This window comes from Saccoglossus kowalevskii, chromosome 4, assembly GCF_978046115.1.
Source record: "Saccoglossus kowalevskii chromosome 4, keSacKowa6.1, whole genome shotgun sequence".
Lineage (NCBI taxonomy): Eukaryota > Metazoa > Hemichordata > Enteropneusta > Harrimaniidae > Saccoglossus > Saccoglossus kowalevskii.
Genome location: NC_140644.1, coordinates 19,628,583 through 19,649,721, shown reverse-complemented (window position 1 = coordinate 19,649,721; position 21,139 = coordinate 19,628,583). Strand labels below are relative to the sequence as shown.

The 21,139-nt window shown below is 36.6% G+C and overlaps 1 protein-coding gene across 2 annotated transcripts; it reads left to right on the top strand.

Moving 5' to 3' along the window:
• Positions 1-3,755: 3,755 nt before the first annotated feature.
• On the top strand, positions 3,756-9,700 carry LOC102803444 (methyltransferase-like protein 27). 2 transcript variants are annotated; one of them, XM_085498535.1, is made up of 6 exons: positions 3,756-3,864; positions 7,854-8,014; positions 8,567-8,689; positions 8,817-8,955; positions 9,106-9,198; positions 9,349-9,700. In XM_085498535.1, the coding sequence occupies exons 2-6, from the start codon at positions 7,895-7,897 to the stop codon at positions 9,528-9,530; spliced, it is 657 nt and encodes a 218-aa protein (XP_085354661.1). In that variant the 5' UTR covers positions 3,756-3,864; positions 7,854-7,894; the 3' UTR covers positions 9,531-9,700. The 2 variants fall into 2 exon arrangements, with proteins under 2 accessions (XP_085354661.1, XP_085354662.1); XM_085498536.1 differs by lacking the exon at positions 3,756-3,864 and adding an exon at positions 5,746-5,839.
• The last annotated feature ends 11,439 nt before the right edge of the window (positions 9,701-21,139 follow it).

Sequence of the window (21,139 nt, the reverse complement as noted above, 5' to 3'; positions counted from 1 at the left end):
ACTGGATGTTTTCATGTGCCCGCTCGTTAGGAACATTATACTGGACCAAAAAAGTTACGCCCCCATCCTTACTCATTATCCCAAACACGAATGCCACGAGCCTTGCAGGTGGGCAGAATGTACTGTTTTCGCTCTGCTGATCTTCCCTATGATGGGCGGACACACCATGATATCGAATTCGTTGCACTGCTGGAAATAACATCGGTATTTCTACGACTAAATTACGTCAGAGATTAATACTACCATTTTTGAATCTGGAATACGTATGTGTCGCAGGCGGTTCAATAAAATTGATTGAATTCGAAATATTGTCCTATTTGTTGTGGTGGTGTATCTTTGTATAGTAAATGATATATTGAAGTAAATACGGAATGACAAATAATTTACAATTCTAATCATGTTATTTGGTGAACGTACAATGTCAAGGTTATTTATTAAAACCGTGAAAATAGGGTATATTTTATCCGAATAAAATACACGCCAAAATAACAGATTATTTCTCAATCTACATTTTGTGAATCTCCCCCAATATACCAACCAGCCAATCTTGTTGGTGAACATGTATCCCTTCATACACGACGTTCAGAATTCCGGTGAATCCCCTCGCAATAAAGAGCTGTTTTTTATGTTCTCGTACAGAATGGATTATTTTTTTTAAATGTTTGTACGCATTATAAGGCGTTTTTACAAAATTATGTTCGAGATTGGGTGCCCATACTCCAATTTAATTACACCAACAATCCCTGGGCAGATACCATGTATTTATGTAACTAGTTAAATTTAATAATTTTAAAATGTTTTACAACCGATATGTCTAAAATCACAATTGCCTTTATGAAGAGTATCAACATTAACCGGCAACAATTTATATACTCGGGGCGGACATCCGGGCATTTTCACCGCTTGGCAACCCTTGCGGTGAAAAACAAAGGCCAAAAACTCGCAGCAAACGATACTTTAGGATCGTTGTTGAGACTCCCCTGAACAGTGTAACAAGATTAGCCCTACGTGTGTAACATATATAAATTTGGTTGTTCAAGATTACTTCAAAGTTGAGTTTGTGTTGTTTTCTCGAATTTTCACCGGCTCAACCGGCGTTCCACAGTAGCGCGCACAGACTCCATAGAAATGCATGTACAGTGGTGCGTGTCTTCAAAGACACGTGTTTTAAAGACTGCAAACAATAAAACACTCACAGTGCAAGGCTATTTAACCAACATGTTTCTTGTTTTGCTTGAGTGTAAAAGTATGCGGTATAGTGACTAACTCTTAGTTTTTTTTAAATATTCGAATTTCTTTTATTTGGAAAGGTTCTTCTATAAAAATAGAAATCGGTGACAAGGTTCAATCTGATTGCTTTTGGCACAAAAAACATAACATGCATCTTATTTTGGAGTGAGGGTAATGCGAACCAACCATTCTATTTCTCGTGACAACTCACTTCTTGTTTTTCACAAAAATAATCTCCAGAGCATCACATTTTAGATGTGATCTGGATATATCATAGTTGCTGGTACAACTCCAGGCATATTTTGCAGAAGGTTACTAATTTTTATCCATACATGAAAAAAGTGAAAAAAATTCGAAGGAAAATTAATGCTTACAATTATGAATTGTTGATACCTCAAGTTTTTCATCATAAATATTATAAATAGGCTAAATTTGTAATAAATGTCCAAAACGCCCTTCATCCATGCACTGACCACCCCTATTTGAATAGTGTAAAAACCGGCACACGTGTTAATAATACACTCACTATTTCCGTGCACACTGACTGATTAGAGACAAGTGTCCAATAGGCAGGTCACATTTTGAAAAATTGTGTCTTCACAAGTACGGTTGCATTTGATTATTTCCTTCATTCAACCCGCGTACAATTGAAGAAGTCCAGGTAATGATAATATTGACGTTTTCATTTTATTTATCATTATGTTATGGTGTTATATTTATTCATAATCTTTGCGACACTTTCCACTGGATGTTTTCATGTGCCCGCTCGTTAGGAACATTATACTGGACCAAAAAAGTTACGCCCCCATCCTTACTCATTATCCCAAACACGAATGCCACGAGCCTTGCAGGTGGGCAGAATGTACTGTTTTCGCTCTGCTGATCTTCCCTATGATGGGCGGACACACCATGATATCGAATTCGTTGCACTGCTGGAAATAACATCGGTATTTCTACGACTAAATTACGTCAGAGATTAATACTACCATTTTTGAATCTGGAATACGTATGTGTCGCAGGCGGTTCAATGAAATTGATTGAATTCGAAATATTGTCCTATTTGTTGTGGTGGTGTATCTTTGTATAGTAAATGATATATTGAAGTAAATACGGAATGACAAATAATTTACAATTATAATCATGTTATTTGGTGAACGTACAATGTCAAGGTTATTTATTAAAACCGTGAAAATAGGGTATATTTTATCCGAATAAGATACACGCCAAAATAACAGATTATTTCTCAATCAACATTTTGTGAAACTCCCCCAATATACCAATCAGCCAATTTTGTTGGTGAACATGTATATCATCATACACGACGTTCAGAATTCCGGTGAATCCCCTCGCAATAAAGAGCTGGTTTTTATGTTCTCGTACAGAATGGATTATTTTTTTAAATGTTTGTACGCATTATAAGGCGTTTTTACAAAATTATGTTCGAGATTGGGTGCCCATACTCCAATTTAATTATACCAACAATCCCTGGGCAGATACCATGTATTTATGTAATTAGTTAAAATTTAATAATTGTAAAATGCTTTACAACCGATATGTCTAAAATCACAATTGCCTTTATGAAGAGTACCAACATTAACCGGCAACAATTTATATACTCGGGGCGGACATCCGGGCATTTTCACCGCTTGGCAACCCTTGCGGTGAAAAACAAAGGCCAAAAACTCGCAGCAAACGATACTTTAGGATCGTTGTTGAGACTCCCCTGAACAGTGTAACAAGATTAGCCCTACGTGTGTAACATATATAAATTTGGTTGTTCAAGATTACTTCAAAGTTGAGTTTGTGTTGTTTTCTCGAATTTTCACCGGCTCAACCGGCGTTCCACAGTAGCGCGCACAGACTCCATAGAAATGCATGTACAGTGGTGCGTGTCTTCAAAGACACGTGTTTTAAAGACTGCAAACAATAAAACACTCACAGTGCAAGGCTATTTAACCAACATGTTTCTTGTTTTGCTTGAGTGTAAAAGTATGCGGTATAGTGACTAACTCTTAGTTTTTTTTAAATATTCGAATTTCTTTTATTTGGAAAGGTTCTTCTATAAAAATAGAAATCGGTGACAAGGTTCAATCTGATTGCTTTTGGCACAAAAAACATAACATGCATCTTATTTTGGAGTGAGGGTAATGCGAACCAACCATTCTATTTCTCGTGACAACTCACTTCTTGTTTTTCACAAAAATAATCTCCAGAGCATCACATTTTAGATGTGATCTGGATATATCATAGTTGCTGGTACAACTCCAGGCATATTTTGCAGAAGGTTACTAATTTTTATCCATACATGAAAAAAGTGAAAAAAATTAGAAGGAAAATTAATGCTTACAATTATGAATTGTTGATACCTCAAGTTTTTCATCATAAATATTATAAATAGGCTAAATTTGTAATAAATGTCCAAAACGCCCTTCATCCATGCACTGACCACCCCTATTTGAATAGTGTAAAAACCGGCACACGTGTTAATAATACACTCACTATTTCCGTGCACACTGACTGATTAGAGACAAGTGTCCAATAGGCAGGTCACATTTTGAAAAATTGTGTCTTCACAAGTACGGTTGCATTTGATTATTTCCTTCATTCAACCCGCGTACAATTGAAGAAGTCCAGGTAATGATAATATTGACGTTTTCATTTTATTTATCATTATGTTATGGTGTTATATTTATTCATAATCTTTGCGACACTTTCCACTGGATGTTTTCATGTGCCCGCTCGTTAGGAACATTATACTGGACCAAAAAAGTTACGCCCCCATCCTTACTCATTATCCCAAACACGAATGCCACGAGCCTTGCAGGTGGGCAGAATGTACTGTTTTCGCTCTGCTGATCTTCCCTATGATGGGCGGACACACCATGATATCGAATTCGTTGCACTGCTGGAAATAACATCGGTATTTCTACGACTAAATTACGTCAGAGATTAATACTACCATTTTTGAATCTGGAATACGTATGTGTCGCAGGCGGTTCAATGAAATTGATTGAATTCGAAATATTGTCCTATTTGTTGTGGTGGTGTATCTTTGTATAGTAAATGATATATTGAAGTAAATACGGAATGACAAATAATTTACAATTATAATCATGTTATTTGGTGAACGTACAATGTCAAGGTTATTTATTAAAACCGTGAAAATAGGGTATATTTTATCCGAATAAGATACACGCCAAAATAACAGATTATTTCTCAATCAACATTTTGTGAAACTCCCCCAATATACCAATCAGCCAATTTTGTTGGTGAACATGTATATCATCATACACGACGTTCAGAATTCCGGTGAATCCCCTCGCAATAAAGAGCTGGTTTTTATGTTCTCGTACAGAATGGATTATTTTTTTTAAATGTTTGTACGCATTATAAGGCGTTTTTACAAAATTATGTTCGAGATTGGGTGCCCATACTCCAATTTAATTATACCAACAATCCCTGGGCAGATACCATGTATTTATGTAATTAGTTAAAATTTAATAATTGTAAAATGCTTTACAACCGATATGTCTAAAATCACAATTGCCTTTATGAAGAGTACCAACATTAACCGGCAACAATTTATATACTCGGGGCGGACATCCGGGCATTTTCACCGCTTGGCAACCCTTGCGGTGAAAAACAAAGGCCAAAAACTCGCAGCAAACGATACTTTAGGATCGTTGTTGAGACTCCCCTGAACAGTGTAACAAGATTAGCCCTACGTGTGTAACATACATAAATTTGGTTGTTCAGGATTACTTCAAAGTTGAGTTTGTGTTGTTTTCTCGAATTTTCACCGGCTCAACCGGCGTTCCACAGTAGCGCGCACAGACTCCATAGAAATGCATGTACAGTGGTGCGTGTCTTCAAAGACACGTGTTTTAAAGACTGCAAACAATAAAACACTCACAGTGCAAGGCTATTTAACCAACATGTTTCTTGTTTTGCTTGAGTGTAAAAGTATGCGGTATAGTGACTAACTCTTAGTTTTTTTAAATATTCGAATTTCTTTTATTTGGAAAGGTTCTTCTATAAAAATAGAAATCGGTGACAAGGTTCAATCTGATTGCTTTTGGCACAAAAAACATAACATGCATCTTATTTTGGAGTGAGGGTAATGCGAACCAACCATTCTATTTCTCGTGACAACTCACTTCTTGTTTTTCACAAAAATAATCTCCAGAGCATCACATTTTAGATGTGATCTGGATATATCATAGTTGCTGGTACAACTCCAGGCATATTTTGCAGAAGGTTACTAATCTTTATCCATACATGAAAAAAGTGAAAAAAAATTAGAAGGAAAATTAATGCTTACAATTATGAATTGTTGATACCTCAAGTTTTTCATCATAAATATTATAAATAGGCTAAATTTGTAATAAATGTCCAAAACGCCCTTCATCCATGCACTGACCACCCCTATTTGAATAGTGTAAAAACCGGCACACGTGTTAATAATACACTCACTATTTCCGTGCACACTGACTGATTAGAGACAAGTGTCCAATAGGCAGGTCACATTTTGAAAAATTGTGTTTTCACAAGTACGGTTGCATTTGATTATTTCCTTCATTCAACCCCGCGTACAATTGAAGAAGTCAAGGTAATGATAATATTGACGTTTTCATTTTATTTATCATTATGTTATGGTGTTATATTTATTCATAATCTTTGCGACACTTTCCACTGGATGTTTTCATGTGCCCGCTCGTTAGGAACATTATACTGGACCAAAAATGTTACGCCCCCATCCTTACTCATTATCCCAAACATGAATGCCACGAGCCTTGCAGGTGGACAGAATGTACTGTTTTCGCTCTGCTGATCTTCCCTGTGATGGGCGGACACACCATGATATCGAATTCGTTGCACTGGTGGAAATAACATCGGTATTTCTACGACTAAATTACGTCAGAAATTAATACTACCATTTTTGAATCTGGAATACGTATGTGTCGCAGGCGGTTCAATGAAATTGATTGAATTCGAAATGTTGTCCTATTTGTTGTGGTGGTGTATCTTTGTATAGTAAATGATATATTGAAGTAAATACGGAATGACAAATAATTTACAATTCTAACCATGTTATTTGGTGAACGTACAATGTCAAGGTTATTTATTAAAACCGTGAAAATAGGGTATATTTTATCCGAATAAAATACACGCCAAAATAACAGATTATTTCTCAATCTACACATCTGGTTCATTTTGTGAATCTCCCCAATCGTCTTGGTGAACATGTATATTATCATACACGACGTTCAGAATTCCGGTGAATCCCCTCGCAATAAAGAGCTGGTTTTTATGTTCTCGTACAGAATGGATTATTTTTTTTAAATGTTTGTACGCATTATAAGGCGTTTTTACAAAATTATGTTCGAGATTGGGTGCCCATACTCCAATTTAATTACACCAACAATCCCTGGGCAGATACCATGTATTTATGTAACTAGTTAAATTTAATAATTGTAAAATGTTTTACAACCGATATGTCTAAAATCACAATTGCCTTTATGAAGAGTACCAACAATAACCGGCAACAATTTATATCCGGGCAGACATCCGGGCATTTTCACCGCTTGGCAACCCCTGCGATGAAAACAAAGGCCAACAACTCGCAGAGAACGATACTTTAGGATGGTTGTTGAGATTCCTCTGAACAGTGTAACAAGATTAGCCCTACGTGTGTAACATATATAAATTTGGTTGTTCAGGATTACTTCAAAGTTGAGTTTGTGTTGTTTTCTCGAATTTTCACTGGCTCAACCGGCGTTCCACAGCAGCGCGCACAGAGTCCATAGAAATGCATGTACAGTGGTGCGTGTCTTAGCAACGTGGAACGTCTTGTGACGTAGCTCCGCCCCCGAGGATACATCAACCAATGTGTACACAGAATACTTCGTTTCCAAGCACACATTAATACAGTCTATGATGTGACTCAATAATATATATCACGTGGGCATTACCTGGCTGCTTAAAAAAACATTTGACGTTGAGACGTATTGGTGTATAGAGTTAAAGTGATTTAAAAGTTACATTAGAAACTGCTCGCATAACGCATTTTAAATTCGCTTTTTTAATCTTCGGACGTCGAGTACGAAATAAGTTTCTGCAAGGAGTTGGATGACTAGTACAAAGTAAACAGAATAGTTCAATACAATTACCGGGTAAAACAAAAATAGTAAGGTCAATTGAAAAACGCATAAACTAAAGTGCTTGTGGTGCACTTAAGCATAATCCGAGATTGTACGTGAGAATTGAATGGTTGTATTGCAAGCAATTGTGGAGTCACACTTTACTTTTATTATTAACGTTTTGTATTATACATTGTACTGATAAATAAAATATTCGAACAATATGAAGATACAATCTTATTTCTGATACCTTCTTTCTGGTAGTTTGACAGAATGCAAATATTTTTTATTATTTGTTAAAAACCAGTTGAGGAATTTCATATTGATGCTTCCTGTGGGAACCATAATATTTAATAAACTACATGTCGCCATAATAAAACGCCCTTTGAACATTTGAAATATTGATGTATAGATAACCAATAGTTGTACTATGTTTATTAAGTATGAAAACGCTACATTGAATGTGTGTCTTTCACATTACAGATACCAACACGATATTAGCATTTATCTTGTTTCATGCAAGTATGGCAACCAATGAAAACGTTGACCGAGCATTTCGTAATATGGTAACTATTCGTGATTCGACGAAATCGTCACAGGAGATAAGGGAACACTATAATACATGGAGTAAAACTTTTGAAAAGGTATGTTACGTCGAAATTAAAAACACACACACATTTCAAACTGTGTCTCTTTAATTTACACAATTGTAAAACAAGGTTATGTCGGATTAATTATATCCGTCTTAGGCGGACAGCATTTAGCTGAAACGTGTTAAAATTGATGGGTGATTCAGACATTCTTTAGTTACTATGTATGCCACTATAATAATGAATACATCTGAAAGCATAACCAGTGTAGTGTATAGCCTACCAAGTTGATTACAATTACGAGTGTTACAACAATAATGCAGCTGATTGACACATAAAGCAATAAGCTTTTTTCAGACAGTTGATAGACTACACACAGTCATATAAGTATGTCGGTCATTTTCAAACCAGTGAGCTATCTTTTGTGGCGGAAGCCAGGACGATGAACACTAGTCTAAATATTGCACATTTGTTTTTATAAATTATGGGTTTACTCTATTTATGTTATTAGCACTTAGCATTATATTCTTGTTTTATATTTCAGCTATTGTGAAATACCTCGGTAAATATCTATGTATAACATAATGCATTTTACTCTCACTACAGGAAGCTGCACTCTTGGGTTGGAATGCACCAAAATATACAGCGAAATGTTTGTCTGACTTGTTGCCTGAACGCAATGCCTACGTTTTAGATTGTGCAGCAGGAACAGGTCTTGTTGGGTTGGAGGTAAGAGCATATGTTATATTCAATAACTGTGTGTATACTAATTGTTTATAATGTTGTGTAATTTTGCTTCCCGATTGTGACTTCGATTTTCAATGTGTGTCTCAGTTGTGTTTCTTCTTTTGTCTAGCTTAAACACCTTGGATACAGAAACATTGACGCCGTTGATCTTTCTGACGATAGTTTGCAAAAAGCCGAACTCAAAGGCTGTTATAGACAACTAATATGTGCAAAATTGAATGAGCATCCGATTATGACAATTAAGCCAGGTAAGTATTTATAGTACACGTTAATACATTTAAATGACTTTGGAAATTTGTTGAGTTGGTGTTGGACGTTTGATATGTTTTTATTAATAACACATCAACTGAAACATTGATCAAGTTCTTATTTCCATAAAATATTTCTATCATTGGCAGACACATATGATGGCATTGTTTGTTGTGGTGCTTTCATTGATGGACATCTAAATGATAAATGTTTGATAGAATGGAGTAGAATACTGAAACCAAGTAAGTTAATTTATATTTTTATTGATATTTAAAAACTAAACACAACATTCAGACAAGGATAAAAATCACAATTAATAAAACCAAATTATTCCTGTCTTTTTATTAACTTTTGTTAACGCATTACATATTAAGTTTTGTGACTTTTTATAGATGGGATTATCTGTATTTGCCTCAATACTAAATTCATATCACAACTCGAGGGACCTGTATTGGATCGATTACTGAAAGACAACATTCTGGAACAAGTACAGAAAATAATAGTTTCCAATTATGTTCAAGAAGAAGATGGATATGTGGTATCATTTCGATTACTAAAAAATCAACCGCAGTGAGGTCAATCATCTATGATATAATTTCATCTTCTCACTCAATTACTTCTTACCTACTGACTGCTATATTCAAGGAAGTAATAATCGAACTCGGATGTGTTGGTTGGTATAAATGTAACTCTGAGTTTAAACTAATAATAAAACATACAGTCAAACTGATGTTCTAAAAGTGAGACACAGTATTTAAATTAAAAAAACAATATGTTTTATTTAAAGGTTGGTCGTTGTCGCTCTGTGCATGTGCGACATTTGTGTTGATGAACATTATTTTTTTCCCCACAAATCCAATTTCTCTCTTCTGGCGGAATTTGTGAGTACGAGGTTTGTCCTTGGCGCAACGTGCACTAATTACCACCGGTGACTTCTGATACCTTCCAATCATCAAAGACCTTACACAGTGAAAGCCTAGTAACGCCTCAGTGTGTACTGCTGGTCTGCACAGCAGTCAAATACGCCATCTTTGTTCATATGAGTCTCATAGCTCGCACATACGTGGCGCGTAGTTGCAAATTTTGGGACGCTGGTCGCGTGGTTTGGTCGCCATATTAGATTTCTCCTAAAAGAGAAAGTAGTTTTTTTTTTACTGATGTCCCAGTTGTCCTATTTTTTAATATACCATCTTTCTCTTTTTCACAACTGTGACCAAAATATTTCGGATATGTTTCTCCATAATGCTTTTGGAATCAATATGATATTTTGTTTATGACATGTATGGTTAAAGCTTATTGTGAGAAATGAAAAAAAAAATAGTCCGTGGTTTGGCCGCCATATTGGATTTCTGGCAAAAGTGAGCCACAAATTGGGACATGTGTGTCTCCTGAATGCTTTAACCTATCAACTTGCTATTTTGCATGTAGCATGTATGACCAATCAGTCTTCTGGGAAAATTAGCATGGATATCAGCGCGTACATATTAAAGCATATTCAACCTTTAAACGTGTACCCGAGAAAGCTGCTGTACAGCTTTAATTAAGTTTGATGTTCTTTGTGATCTATCCACATACATATAGCTAACACCAACGCCATATGCACATTCCAGTCTATATCATCTGATCTTTACCATTATAGTTTATTATGGTACAGCCACGGGCGCTCGCAACAGGATTTATGGTTAAGGGAGATAGGCTTGGGTAGGGTTATATGCTAGTATAGAAATAAAGACAGGGTATGAAACGTCCGCACTTGGAATCGCTGTACACCAAACGAATACGGCTGGTTTGTGAATAAACTCGCAAACTACACTCACCAAAAAAGCGATCCACTTGACTATAAGACTCTTATTTATCCAATTTTGTCATACGTTTGTAATAATTTGCCAGTAAATTCACAAAAAATGATAATTTCTGGCGCTATCGAGCGTCGCGACGTGAAAAACACAACTACTCCCTGACAAGCAACGCCCATCGAACGCTCATTGGTGGACAGGTCTCGGGTCAAAGGGTCACACTATCGCTCCCCTCACCGGGGGATATCACCCTATACAATCAAAAGGTGACTCGTTTCGTTGACAGTGGTTGGTGCTCTATCCGCTTCGTTCGATGTTGTATATGGAGAGACTGTGATCGTATCGAAAATAGACAACCAATTTACACATTCAGTCATTTAGAAACACAGGAGAATAAATACACGTGCATGTTACCCATATAAACCCATATACAGAATTATAGATCATCACATAACATAGACTCTACAATATTGTAGGGTTATGCGTAAATTAATATTAGTGACCAGAAAGTAAATGGTATACAAACGTAGACGAAGTGACGAATTAAAAAAAAATACATACTACCCCCCCCCCCGCCAATACACGCACAAACCATAGACGCAGATCGCGCATGTGCAATGTCCACCCTTCACGCCGCCCGGTAAGTGAAGGAAATCAGCTGATTGATCACGCTATCACCAAGCAGACGACATGGAGGAAGAGGATTTTTTCAATCTGGCGTCTTCTGGTCATAACATTTTGATGACAGGCCAGGCAGGGACGGGGAAGACGACCCTAATATCTAAAATATTCGGTGTTTTTCGCGCTCTTGGAAAGAAGGTTGCCGTAACAACTTCCACCGGCATTGCGTCACTGCAATACCGGAAGGACATTGGTGCGTCCACAATACACAGTTGGGCGGGTTTGAAGGTACGATGAAACATATTAAGCAAACTATATGATATAACATAATAAAACTGCGCCAATGCTGTATTTCCGGGGATGGTCAACTTTAAGTTCTTGAAATGGTGTGATTTGTCGACAATTAATAATAAAAAATTGAAAAGTCGTTTCTTACCTGTTTTGATTTGTTGTATATACATAGGATGGACGTTACACTCTCACACAGCTATTGGAACTGTACAATGATCCGTCATACAAAGATATCAAAGATCGAGTGAAAGAAAGAGACTTGCTTATTTTAGACGAAATGTCAATGGTTAGTATATCCAGCGTACAATAAACAACACACATTTAGTATATGAAATTACTAGTTTATTTTTAGCTCAGAAATCATTTAAATGTAAACATGACGACAACCATGTTTATTTCTGTTTTCCTTGACAGATCAGTAAAACAATGCTAGATTTATTGCAGAGTATCTGCAAGTCTGCAAGAGAAAAAGATTCTATAGTTTTCGGTGGACTGCAAGTAATACTGTCTGGCGATTTTTTCCAACTACCCCCTGTCACAAATATCTTTGTAAATTAAATACCACTGTAGTATAAACCAATACAGCAATGACTCATTTTAACTGTGAAATAAATAAAACGAGTTCCATTTTTAAAAAACAACTGCATAAGTACTAGTATATTTTGTACCCTGAGTTCTTGAAGCGTATTTAGCAATACATATTTTTATCATTTCTTTCAGGTGATAAAAGATACTTTAAATACATTATGGAATCTGAAGTGCTGTATCTTAAAACAGAATTGTCCTGTAATGATATTGAGAAATTTAGACCGTGGCATTGTCAATGGTCACCAAGGACAAGTTGTAGCACTTGAGGATGATTACGTCATGGTTAATTTACGAGATGGCAATATGGTAAAAGTGGAGAGAGTTGAGTTCACGCAATATTCTCCAAAACAAAAGTGCGTTATTGCACGCAGATACCAGTTTCCAATTAAACCCTCTTTTGCCATCACATTCCATAGATCACAAGGTACATCTAGTATATAGAATACAATTGAATTAATTAGTAAACCAGTTTTCTTCTTGTATTTGCAATATATATTACGTTAGGTAACTGATTACGTGTTAATGTTGAACTTGCATATTGGGCTACGTTCGGATGTATGCGTGTGTGCCCGTAACAGTATTTATAACATAATAACAATAGAGCCATTTACAGTTTTCTTTGTATCATTTATTTACAATTACAGTATACGATTCAAAAAATACATTACATAGTATGACACAACATGTCTTTGTATGCTGAAATTACCATATGAGTTTATTTTCCAGGAAAAACGCTGAAAAGTGTGGAAGTAGATGCTAAAAATGTATTTAAGCCTGGTCAGATGGCTGTCGGAATTGGAAGGGTAAAAGCCGTTGAAAACCTTCAACTGACAAATTATAGTATATCAAAGTGTCCTATGCCATCACGGACTGTATTTGAGTTATATGAAAGAGAGGAAATTTTAGTATCCACGGACCTAAATGTGTCTAATAATACGAGTAATGCTTATGATGAGGACGACGAGGAAAGCAATTGGGATGAAAATGAGCTACTCGCAATTGATGAACTCATTGCTACTGATAGGCTTCTTTCAAATAATTATTATAGTGTAAGTCCTCCAACAATCGTTTCAGCATTATTCAGCAATTTAGTTGATGCCTTGTTGATTTAAAATCGACCTCCATATTTCCTGGTTCGTTTGAATCAGGTCACAATTTTAAAGTTAATATTGTTTAGCTAATTATTTGCACCACGTGAATAACAGTTTAACAATTTGTCTACTTTGTGGATGATTTTTCGAATTCTATTCGCCCATTGTGTATATCTGCCACATTTGCCTCTAAATACAATGGATGTGAAGGTCATAGACTTCTGGTTAACCAATCAGTTCTGAGTAATGGATTATTCTTTTGTTTGTGGCTAAACAAATTGAACTTATCTCCATTACAGCTGGAGACTATACTAATACACCCAATGAAGATCAAGAGCATGGCGTCACAGAAAATAGGACGCATAACATAGATACCGAAAAAGTATTATCCAATGCAGTAAATATTGTGAACGAAATGATAGTAGATCAGTTGATGGAAACAAAAGAACAAATGAAACGAATGGAAGTGTTGCAAAATATACAAGCTAGTGATAGATTGGTGCATTTTGGAGAGTTTACTGAAACGTATTTACAACGTGTTTACGACGACTGTTTTCCTAAACGTGATAGTATACAGCAGAAAGACATCACTCAATGTATGACGCATTTCTATCTGTTTGTCACTTCTGACCAATTCAGAAGCGAAGTTGCTCAACTTTTTCAGAGTCCAAACACCAGTTCTGTGGAACACGCAGTTGCTGTAGTCATCGCCAGTAAGCTAAGAGCAAACGTATTCCATAATCACAGCAAACCATTACTTGACAAACAAATTGAACGGTTATTGGTTGATGAAACATCAGTAACTCTGTCGGACACTGAAAAGGGAAAACTCAGATATTTGGGAGGCAGAACTGTTGTCAAAGCTAAACACTCCGCCATTAAAGAAATCAAGTACCATATGTACAATGACCGTGAATGGCATAGCCAGTGTCGAATGGTCTTGGAACTACTCAGTCACTTAGAAATAAATGAGTTTTAATAGCCTCGTCAAACCAATTCTCGTCCTTAGAGGAAACTGTGAGGCGACAAAATACCCGTAGATCCCTTATTCGTATCACTGATGCAGCTTTCTACTTTTTCTGTGCCCTTGACCTTAAACGAAGAAAGCTGGGGAAACTGTGGAATCATTCCATGTATACGGCGGCGTTGTGATTGATACTGTGCAGCAATTGGTTGCTGAAGACCTTGATTTGCAACAACGTTGGCGTGGGTTGTTTGTCGACAGTGAACCAGTCGGTGAGTTGCTTGAATCTGTGTACAAGGATATAATCCGTAGGTTCTTCATGGTTGCCAATAACCAGTACCGCAAGACATAGCTAAACAAAATAGGTAAACAGAAGAAATCTGCTCTAAGAACAGAAATACAGAAAAGAGGTGCAAAATAACCCGGAGAAAAAGATACTACTAACATGAGAGGTACTTCAATTACGAAAACTAAACCCCAAGCCTTCTCCAATAATAAAGGCAGAGGTAAAGGAAAAGCAAAAGGCAAAGGCAAAAGTAAAAGTAAAAGGCTGTCCCTGGAAAACCAATGTAGAATCTGTGACGATGAGTTTGATGAAGGAGATAATTGTATTATGTGCGACTCGTGTCATAGATGGATACATCTGGAATGCTCTTCCCTTAACCAATCCGATTTTCAAAGTCACCAGGAAAGTGAGCAACTAAAGTTTGTGTGCTGCAAATGTGGGAGGGAATATGATGACGATTCTGACTTTAATTAATAGCTACATATTAGTTATAAACCTTTCTCTTATAATGTCATTTAGTTGGAAGCTTCAACTGGAACAAGAATCAACATACAGTTTTTAGATCAAATTTCTAGACAGTTAGTCGAACAATATTTAAAGTGGTACGTTCGGCAATTGTTAACATTCTATGTCATATTTATTTTTAATATGTATGTCGTGTACTTTTGCGTTAAGCACCACTACTTCATAATCTCATTAAGTTGTTTTGGGTGGCTCATGAAGCACCGTGTGACTAGCTGACTTGGCAGTGAAAGAACAGCTTGCTTGTTTGTTTGTTCGAGGTACTTAACATAGTGATAAGTAAGATATTCTATATTTATAATAACCGTTATATACTTGATTATATTAAATCCTTCACAATACCAGTCAGGAGTGAGTCTGACCATTTTCCACTTTGTTATAAATTTAGAATTTCTGGTGTACTTAATTCAGACGAAAATTCGATTGGAAATAATTCCATTGCGAAATTTCGTTGGAACAACGAACTATTGCAAATTTATAAAACACGTGTTCTGGAGAAAACTGCTGAAATTAATTTATTGACTAATCAACTCGGGGCTCATAATTTAAACGAAACAGTTACCCAATTTACAGATATTTTAAAAGAATCGGGAGAAATTATGCAAGTACAGATCCCTAAAAAACGATTATCTTCACACAGACAAAATAAACAACCATGGTATGATGAGGAATGTCGCATGGCAAAATTATATAAACTTTCCCGTTTACGTCGATATCGTGATACTGGTCGTGAGATTGATTTAAATAACTACAGGAGTGCCCGTAATTCATTTCGCTCACTGGTGAGAAAAAAGAAACATACATATAACGAAAAATTGCAGGATACAATTAGAGAAAACATAACAAGTGAAAAATGTATCTGGGAAACTATTAGAAAGAATAAGAGTAAAAATCAAACATCTATAATCCCATTACAAGGTTGGGCCATGTACTTCAAAAAACTGTATAACCAGGATTCATGTAACAATAACATAGATCGAGAGCATCTTACTGAAGTTAAAAACTTTCTGTATAGTTTTGATCCGCATTCTACAGAATTTGATGAAACTGACACAACATTGAATGTGCCAATAACGAATGAAGAAATTATTCAGTCAATACATAAACTTAGAAATGGCAAATCTGCAGGTCCTGACCTTTTAGTCGCTGATTTTTTTAAATTTTCATGTGATGTGTCGATAACATTTTTGAATGCCCTTTTTAACTTAATTTTTAATACCGGTATCTTTCCGGAAGGTTGGTCAAAAGGTATTATTATTCCTATCCACAAGAAAAAACAGTCGAAATGATCCCGGTAACTATAGAGCTATATCACTCATGAGTATATTTGGAAAAATCTTCACCTGTATCATTGAAGCACGACTATCAAAATGGGCAAGGGTTTTTGATATAATCCCAGAGACACAGGCTGGATTTAGGGAGGGCTATTCAAGTATTGATCAAATATTCACATTATATGCCATAATTCAGAAACAGTTAGCCAGGAAAGGGGGGAAATTGTATTGCCTCTATATAGATTTCCAGAAGGCATTCGACTCAGTTAACAGGAATTATTTATTGTTTAGACTGGCCAATAATGGTATCAACGGGCAAATGTATGTAATTTTACAAAGTATTTATAAAGACGTCAAATCATGTGTTCGTGAAGGAGGAGTCACTTCGAGATTCTTTGAATTGAAGAATGTGGTTCGACAATGGTGCATGATCAGCCCTATTTTATTCTCATTTTACATTAATGAGCTACAAAGCATGTTGGATGACTCTGGGTATAGAGGAATACAATTGATCCCGAACGACATGTTAGAGTTGTTTTCATTATTGTATGATGACGACATTGCTTTATTTTCAAATTCTGTTTTGGGCTTGAAAAGACTAATTAGTATATTGTATGAGTTTACAAACAAGTGGGATCTAAATATCAACTTAAATAAAACTAAAATTGTAGTATACAGAAATGGGGGATATCTCAGTAAATATGAAAAGTGGTACTTCGGGAACAAGCAACTTAGTACTGTTAGTTCATATGAATACTTGGGATTGGTAATGTCATGTAAATGCTCTTTTAAGTTCCTCTGAAAGCCAAATCATTAACTCGTTAGCTCTATTTATTTATAAGTGTTTTTTAATCAAAGATCAAATGAGAATAACCTAATAAGCTTGTATGTATATATATATATTAATATCCCCATCACATTATTATATAGGGCATATATTATGTATTGACACACTCTTCATCTATATTTTCATACATACTTTGTAATGTAAATTTATTTCTTGTCAATAATTAATTTGCATGATTGTAATGGGCCGGAGGCCATTATACAATTAATAAAAAAATATACACATATTAAATATACATAAATAGTTTTATTTTCACCCTCTCTTATATAGACTGTTTTTGATATTTGACTTACAGTTGAAAAAATGATATTTCTTTCTTTACACTGATCTTCATTAGCAGTATAATGCTAAATGGTAAAGAAAAATGAAAACAGTGTAATATATTTCAATTACGGTATAATAATATTATAAGTATAACACCAACATGTTTTCATATTGAGATGAGGATATTGACCAAAATCAGCTTACATTGTACTCGCAGATTGAAATGTTTAAATCCACTGTATTTCTATGGTACATCAAGGATGGTGGAAATACACAACAATGTTTACTAAGTTTCATAACCGCTTTTGAAGACCACCAAATAAGCATGACATTAAAGATTGAAGATGAAAGTTCAAAATATTTGGGTTCATTTGTAGGTTGATTTCGATCTAAATTTCTACTCATCTCTGTGAGTTGGGTTTGTATTCTCATATATATCACTGCCGCAAACATCTTGGTGCGTTGAAGTTGAAAGGATGCGTAATCCTTGTTGATGCATTAGCTTTCTTGGCAGAAGAACGACTGTTATTTCCAAGCACTACACTGTTAACTCCTTTCCTTCCCGTATTGCAAATATGTAGGGATTGAATTGGCACCATGATGTTTTGATCTTTGTTAGCAAAAGAAATTTTCCACAACATCGATATTAATTCGAGATGGGAGAACTGAATTTCCCCTCTGGATACGCTTCTTACATATTTCTAGAAATGCAACAATACAAAATCCGACATCTTCTCTCGTCTCATAAGACATCAGTAATTTATTTTTCTGACCATTGGAGATGTCAGCACGGGATTGGACACTTTTCTCCCATTCGAAAACCAGGTATGCACATCCAGCAGTTGATGTATTCTTATATCATCGATATCTGTAATTTCTCTATCATCATTGAATAAAGCCACCATTGTACTTGTATTCTGTAAAAAAATTGATAGTTGCATCTAAATATCTTCCTTCTGGTAAACTTCTTTGGTAGCAAATCATTAGATGCAGCATGTCATTATGTCTCTCAACTCAAACACATACTGGTAACTATTGACTACCTCAGGAGTATCGCTTTCTTTGGTCCAATAACTCTTTAAGGATCTTCATTGGGCCTCTAACCGTTCGACCATATAACAGCTCAAATGGGGAAAAACCAGTTGACTCCTGTGGTACCTCTCTATATGCGAAGAGTAAAGCACTAATATACCGATGCCATTGCCTTGGTTGTTCATGGCACAACCGCTTTAACATCTTCTTCAAAGTACCATTAAACTTTTCCACCAGTTCATTACAAATGGGGTGATAGGGCGTAGACGTCAGTCTCTTAATGCTGAGCTATCTTGATACTTCTTGCATGCATTCTGACACAAACTGAGTCCCCATGTCACTTAGTACTTCTTCTGGAACCCCCAATCGGCTATCAAAGTCAATCAACGCCTCGGCTACAGTCCCTGTATCTATATTTTTAAGTGGAACCGCCTCTGGATACCGTGTAGCATAGTCCATCATAGTTAAGATGTATCGATGACCCCTGTCACTGGCTGGCGTAATTGGTCCAACCTTCTTTAGCCACACGCTTGAATGGCATATCAATTAAAGGCATCTTACCTAATGGGGCCTTTGAAACAGTCTTCTGGCACACATCACACGACCTACAAAAACTGGTAACATCTTGATGTAGCCCAGGCCAATAAAAGCTAGTCACAATCCGGTCTTCTGTCTTCTTTATCGCCATGTGTCCACCAAATATTGAATCATGGGCAATCTCCATAACACGAGTCCTCAACAGTTTCGGCACAACCACTTGACGTACCGTCTTGCCTCCTGGAACTGAACGATCCCAATACACACGATATAGCAAGCCTCCATATACCTGGAACTCGGTTGTATGGTGCCCTCTCACTTCTGGTTCTCTCTTATTATAATACTTCTTCAACGATGTGCTGCAGCTCGATAAATTTGTCTTTTGTTATATGTGCTCCAGTCTTTACATCACACACTTTGAGCGGCTTCACCTTACCAGATTTCTTCGCTTGCGCTCTGGTTGTTACTGCTCCACTCACATTCCACACTGGATCCGGGTCATCTAATGGTCTTGCTCCGGGCACATTCCCAACAATTAAATCATAGATTGGGTCCTGCACACATAATGCTTCAACCGTGCCTCTCAAATATGGCTTATCAATTTCCACCATGGCGACTGGAACCCTTCTTACAGTACGATCAACCATCAATATATGACCCAACTTTTTTGTATACTGGTCATCTGGTACCAAGCTCTTCTTGACTATAATGCCATTACACCCAGTGTCTCTCAACATGGTCACAGCTGTGTCACCAACCTTCCCTTGACCCACAGGCAAAGTCCTGTCCTCCACAACACCACTTCGATCCATACATGCACTATTCACAACCTTTAACTGCTCCCCTGATGCCAACAACAAATGGTCCTTCTCAGTCATTTTAAGCACATCACTGTTAATTTGAACAGCACAGCTAGCACTGATATTAGACTCCTCTTTAACCACTGCAGCTGCACCAGTAGTAGTGCTGGGTTTGACACTCTTTCTTTCTTGACCCCTGTGTTGTCCGCTACGGCAGAACTTAGCTACATGTCCTATGGCATCACACTGAAGGCACTGTTCACCTTTGTCATGGTTGACATCAGTAACGCGGGATGGACATTGTGCTGCTCGATGACCAACACCCTGACATACAAAAAACACCGGATACTACTACCCTGTCCCACATCAGTATTTCTAATGGCAGTCTTATTATCATTACGCCTCACCTGGTCCTTCGTGGATAACTGTCGACCATGTGCCACTAGGTGCTTTGCTATTACTGCCAACTCATCTAAATCTTTGGGTGCTCTTTCTTTAAGATAAACTGCAAGATCTCTTGTACAGGCACCAATAAACTGCTCCTTCACCATCAAGTCGGTAACACCATCATATGTTGGTGCAGTGCCTGACAACTCAACCCATTTAGCAAAATAATTCTTAAGCCGCACAATTAACTGGTCAGGACCCTCGGAACTTTCAGGTTTAATGCTTGAGTCGCAAGTCTGGCATCTCGCCGTTGATACTTAATAATATCAATGTCATTGCATTCTTTGCCCAGGTCAATTTCACCGACATATTGATTTTTGGCGCCATTATTGTCAAGCTGAAAATCTTCTTGTATGCCCATTTCATCCATTATTATGCCACCAGTTAATCCACATTCCGTACACGTCGTTGTTTAGCTGTGTCATACATCCACCTAAACACATCTGGGTTGAATCCAGGCCTTTGATTAATGACATTTTTATACATCATTAACAATCTCGTGGACGGCAGAATCAAGTACTTGTTGCCAATGATATCCTGGTAACCTTGTGGACTCCTGCACTAAAGTTGAATTGCAAACTGGATTACTGGCCTGTCCCATCTACGTTCTTTGGGTTGCATTTTACTATTATTGATTATTGAAGTCAATAACGAAAGCATGTTTGAATCACCGTTCGGTGCTATTATGTTTAACACATCCCTTACATTCATTTCCGATTAGATTAGATTAGGCTCATCTAAAGTTGGCTTTCGTTTTTGGCTGGTAGCTTTTCTGATAGCAGAACTTTGCTGGCAACTTCGACAAATATCGGAAGCAGAAGCC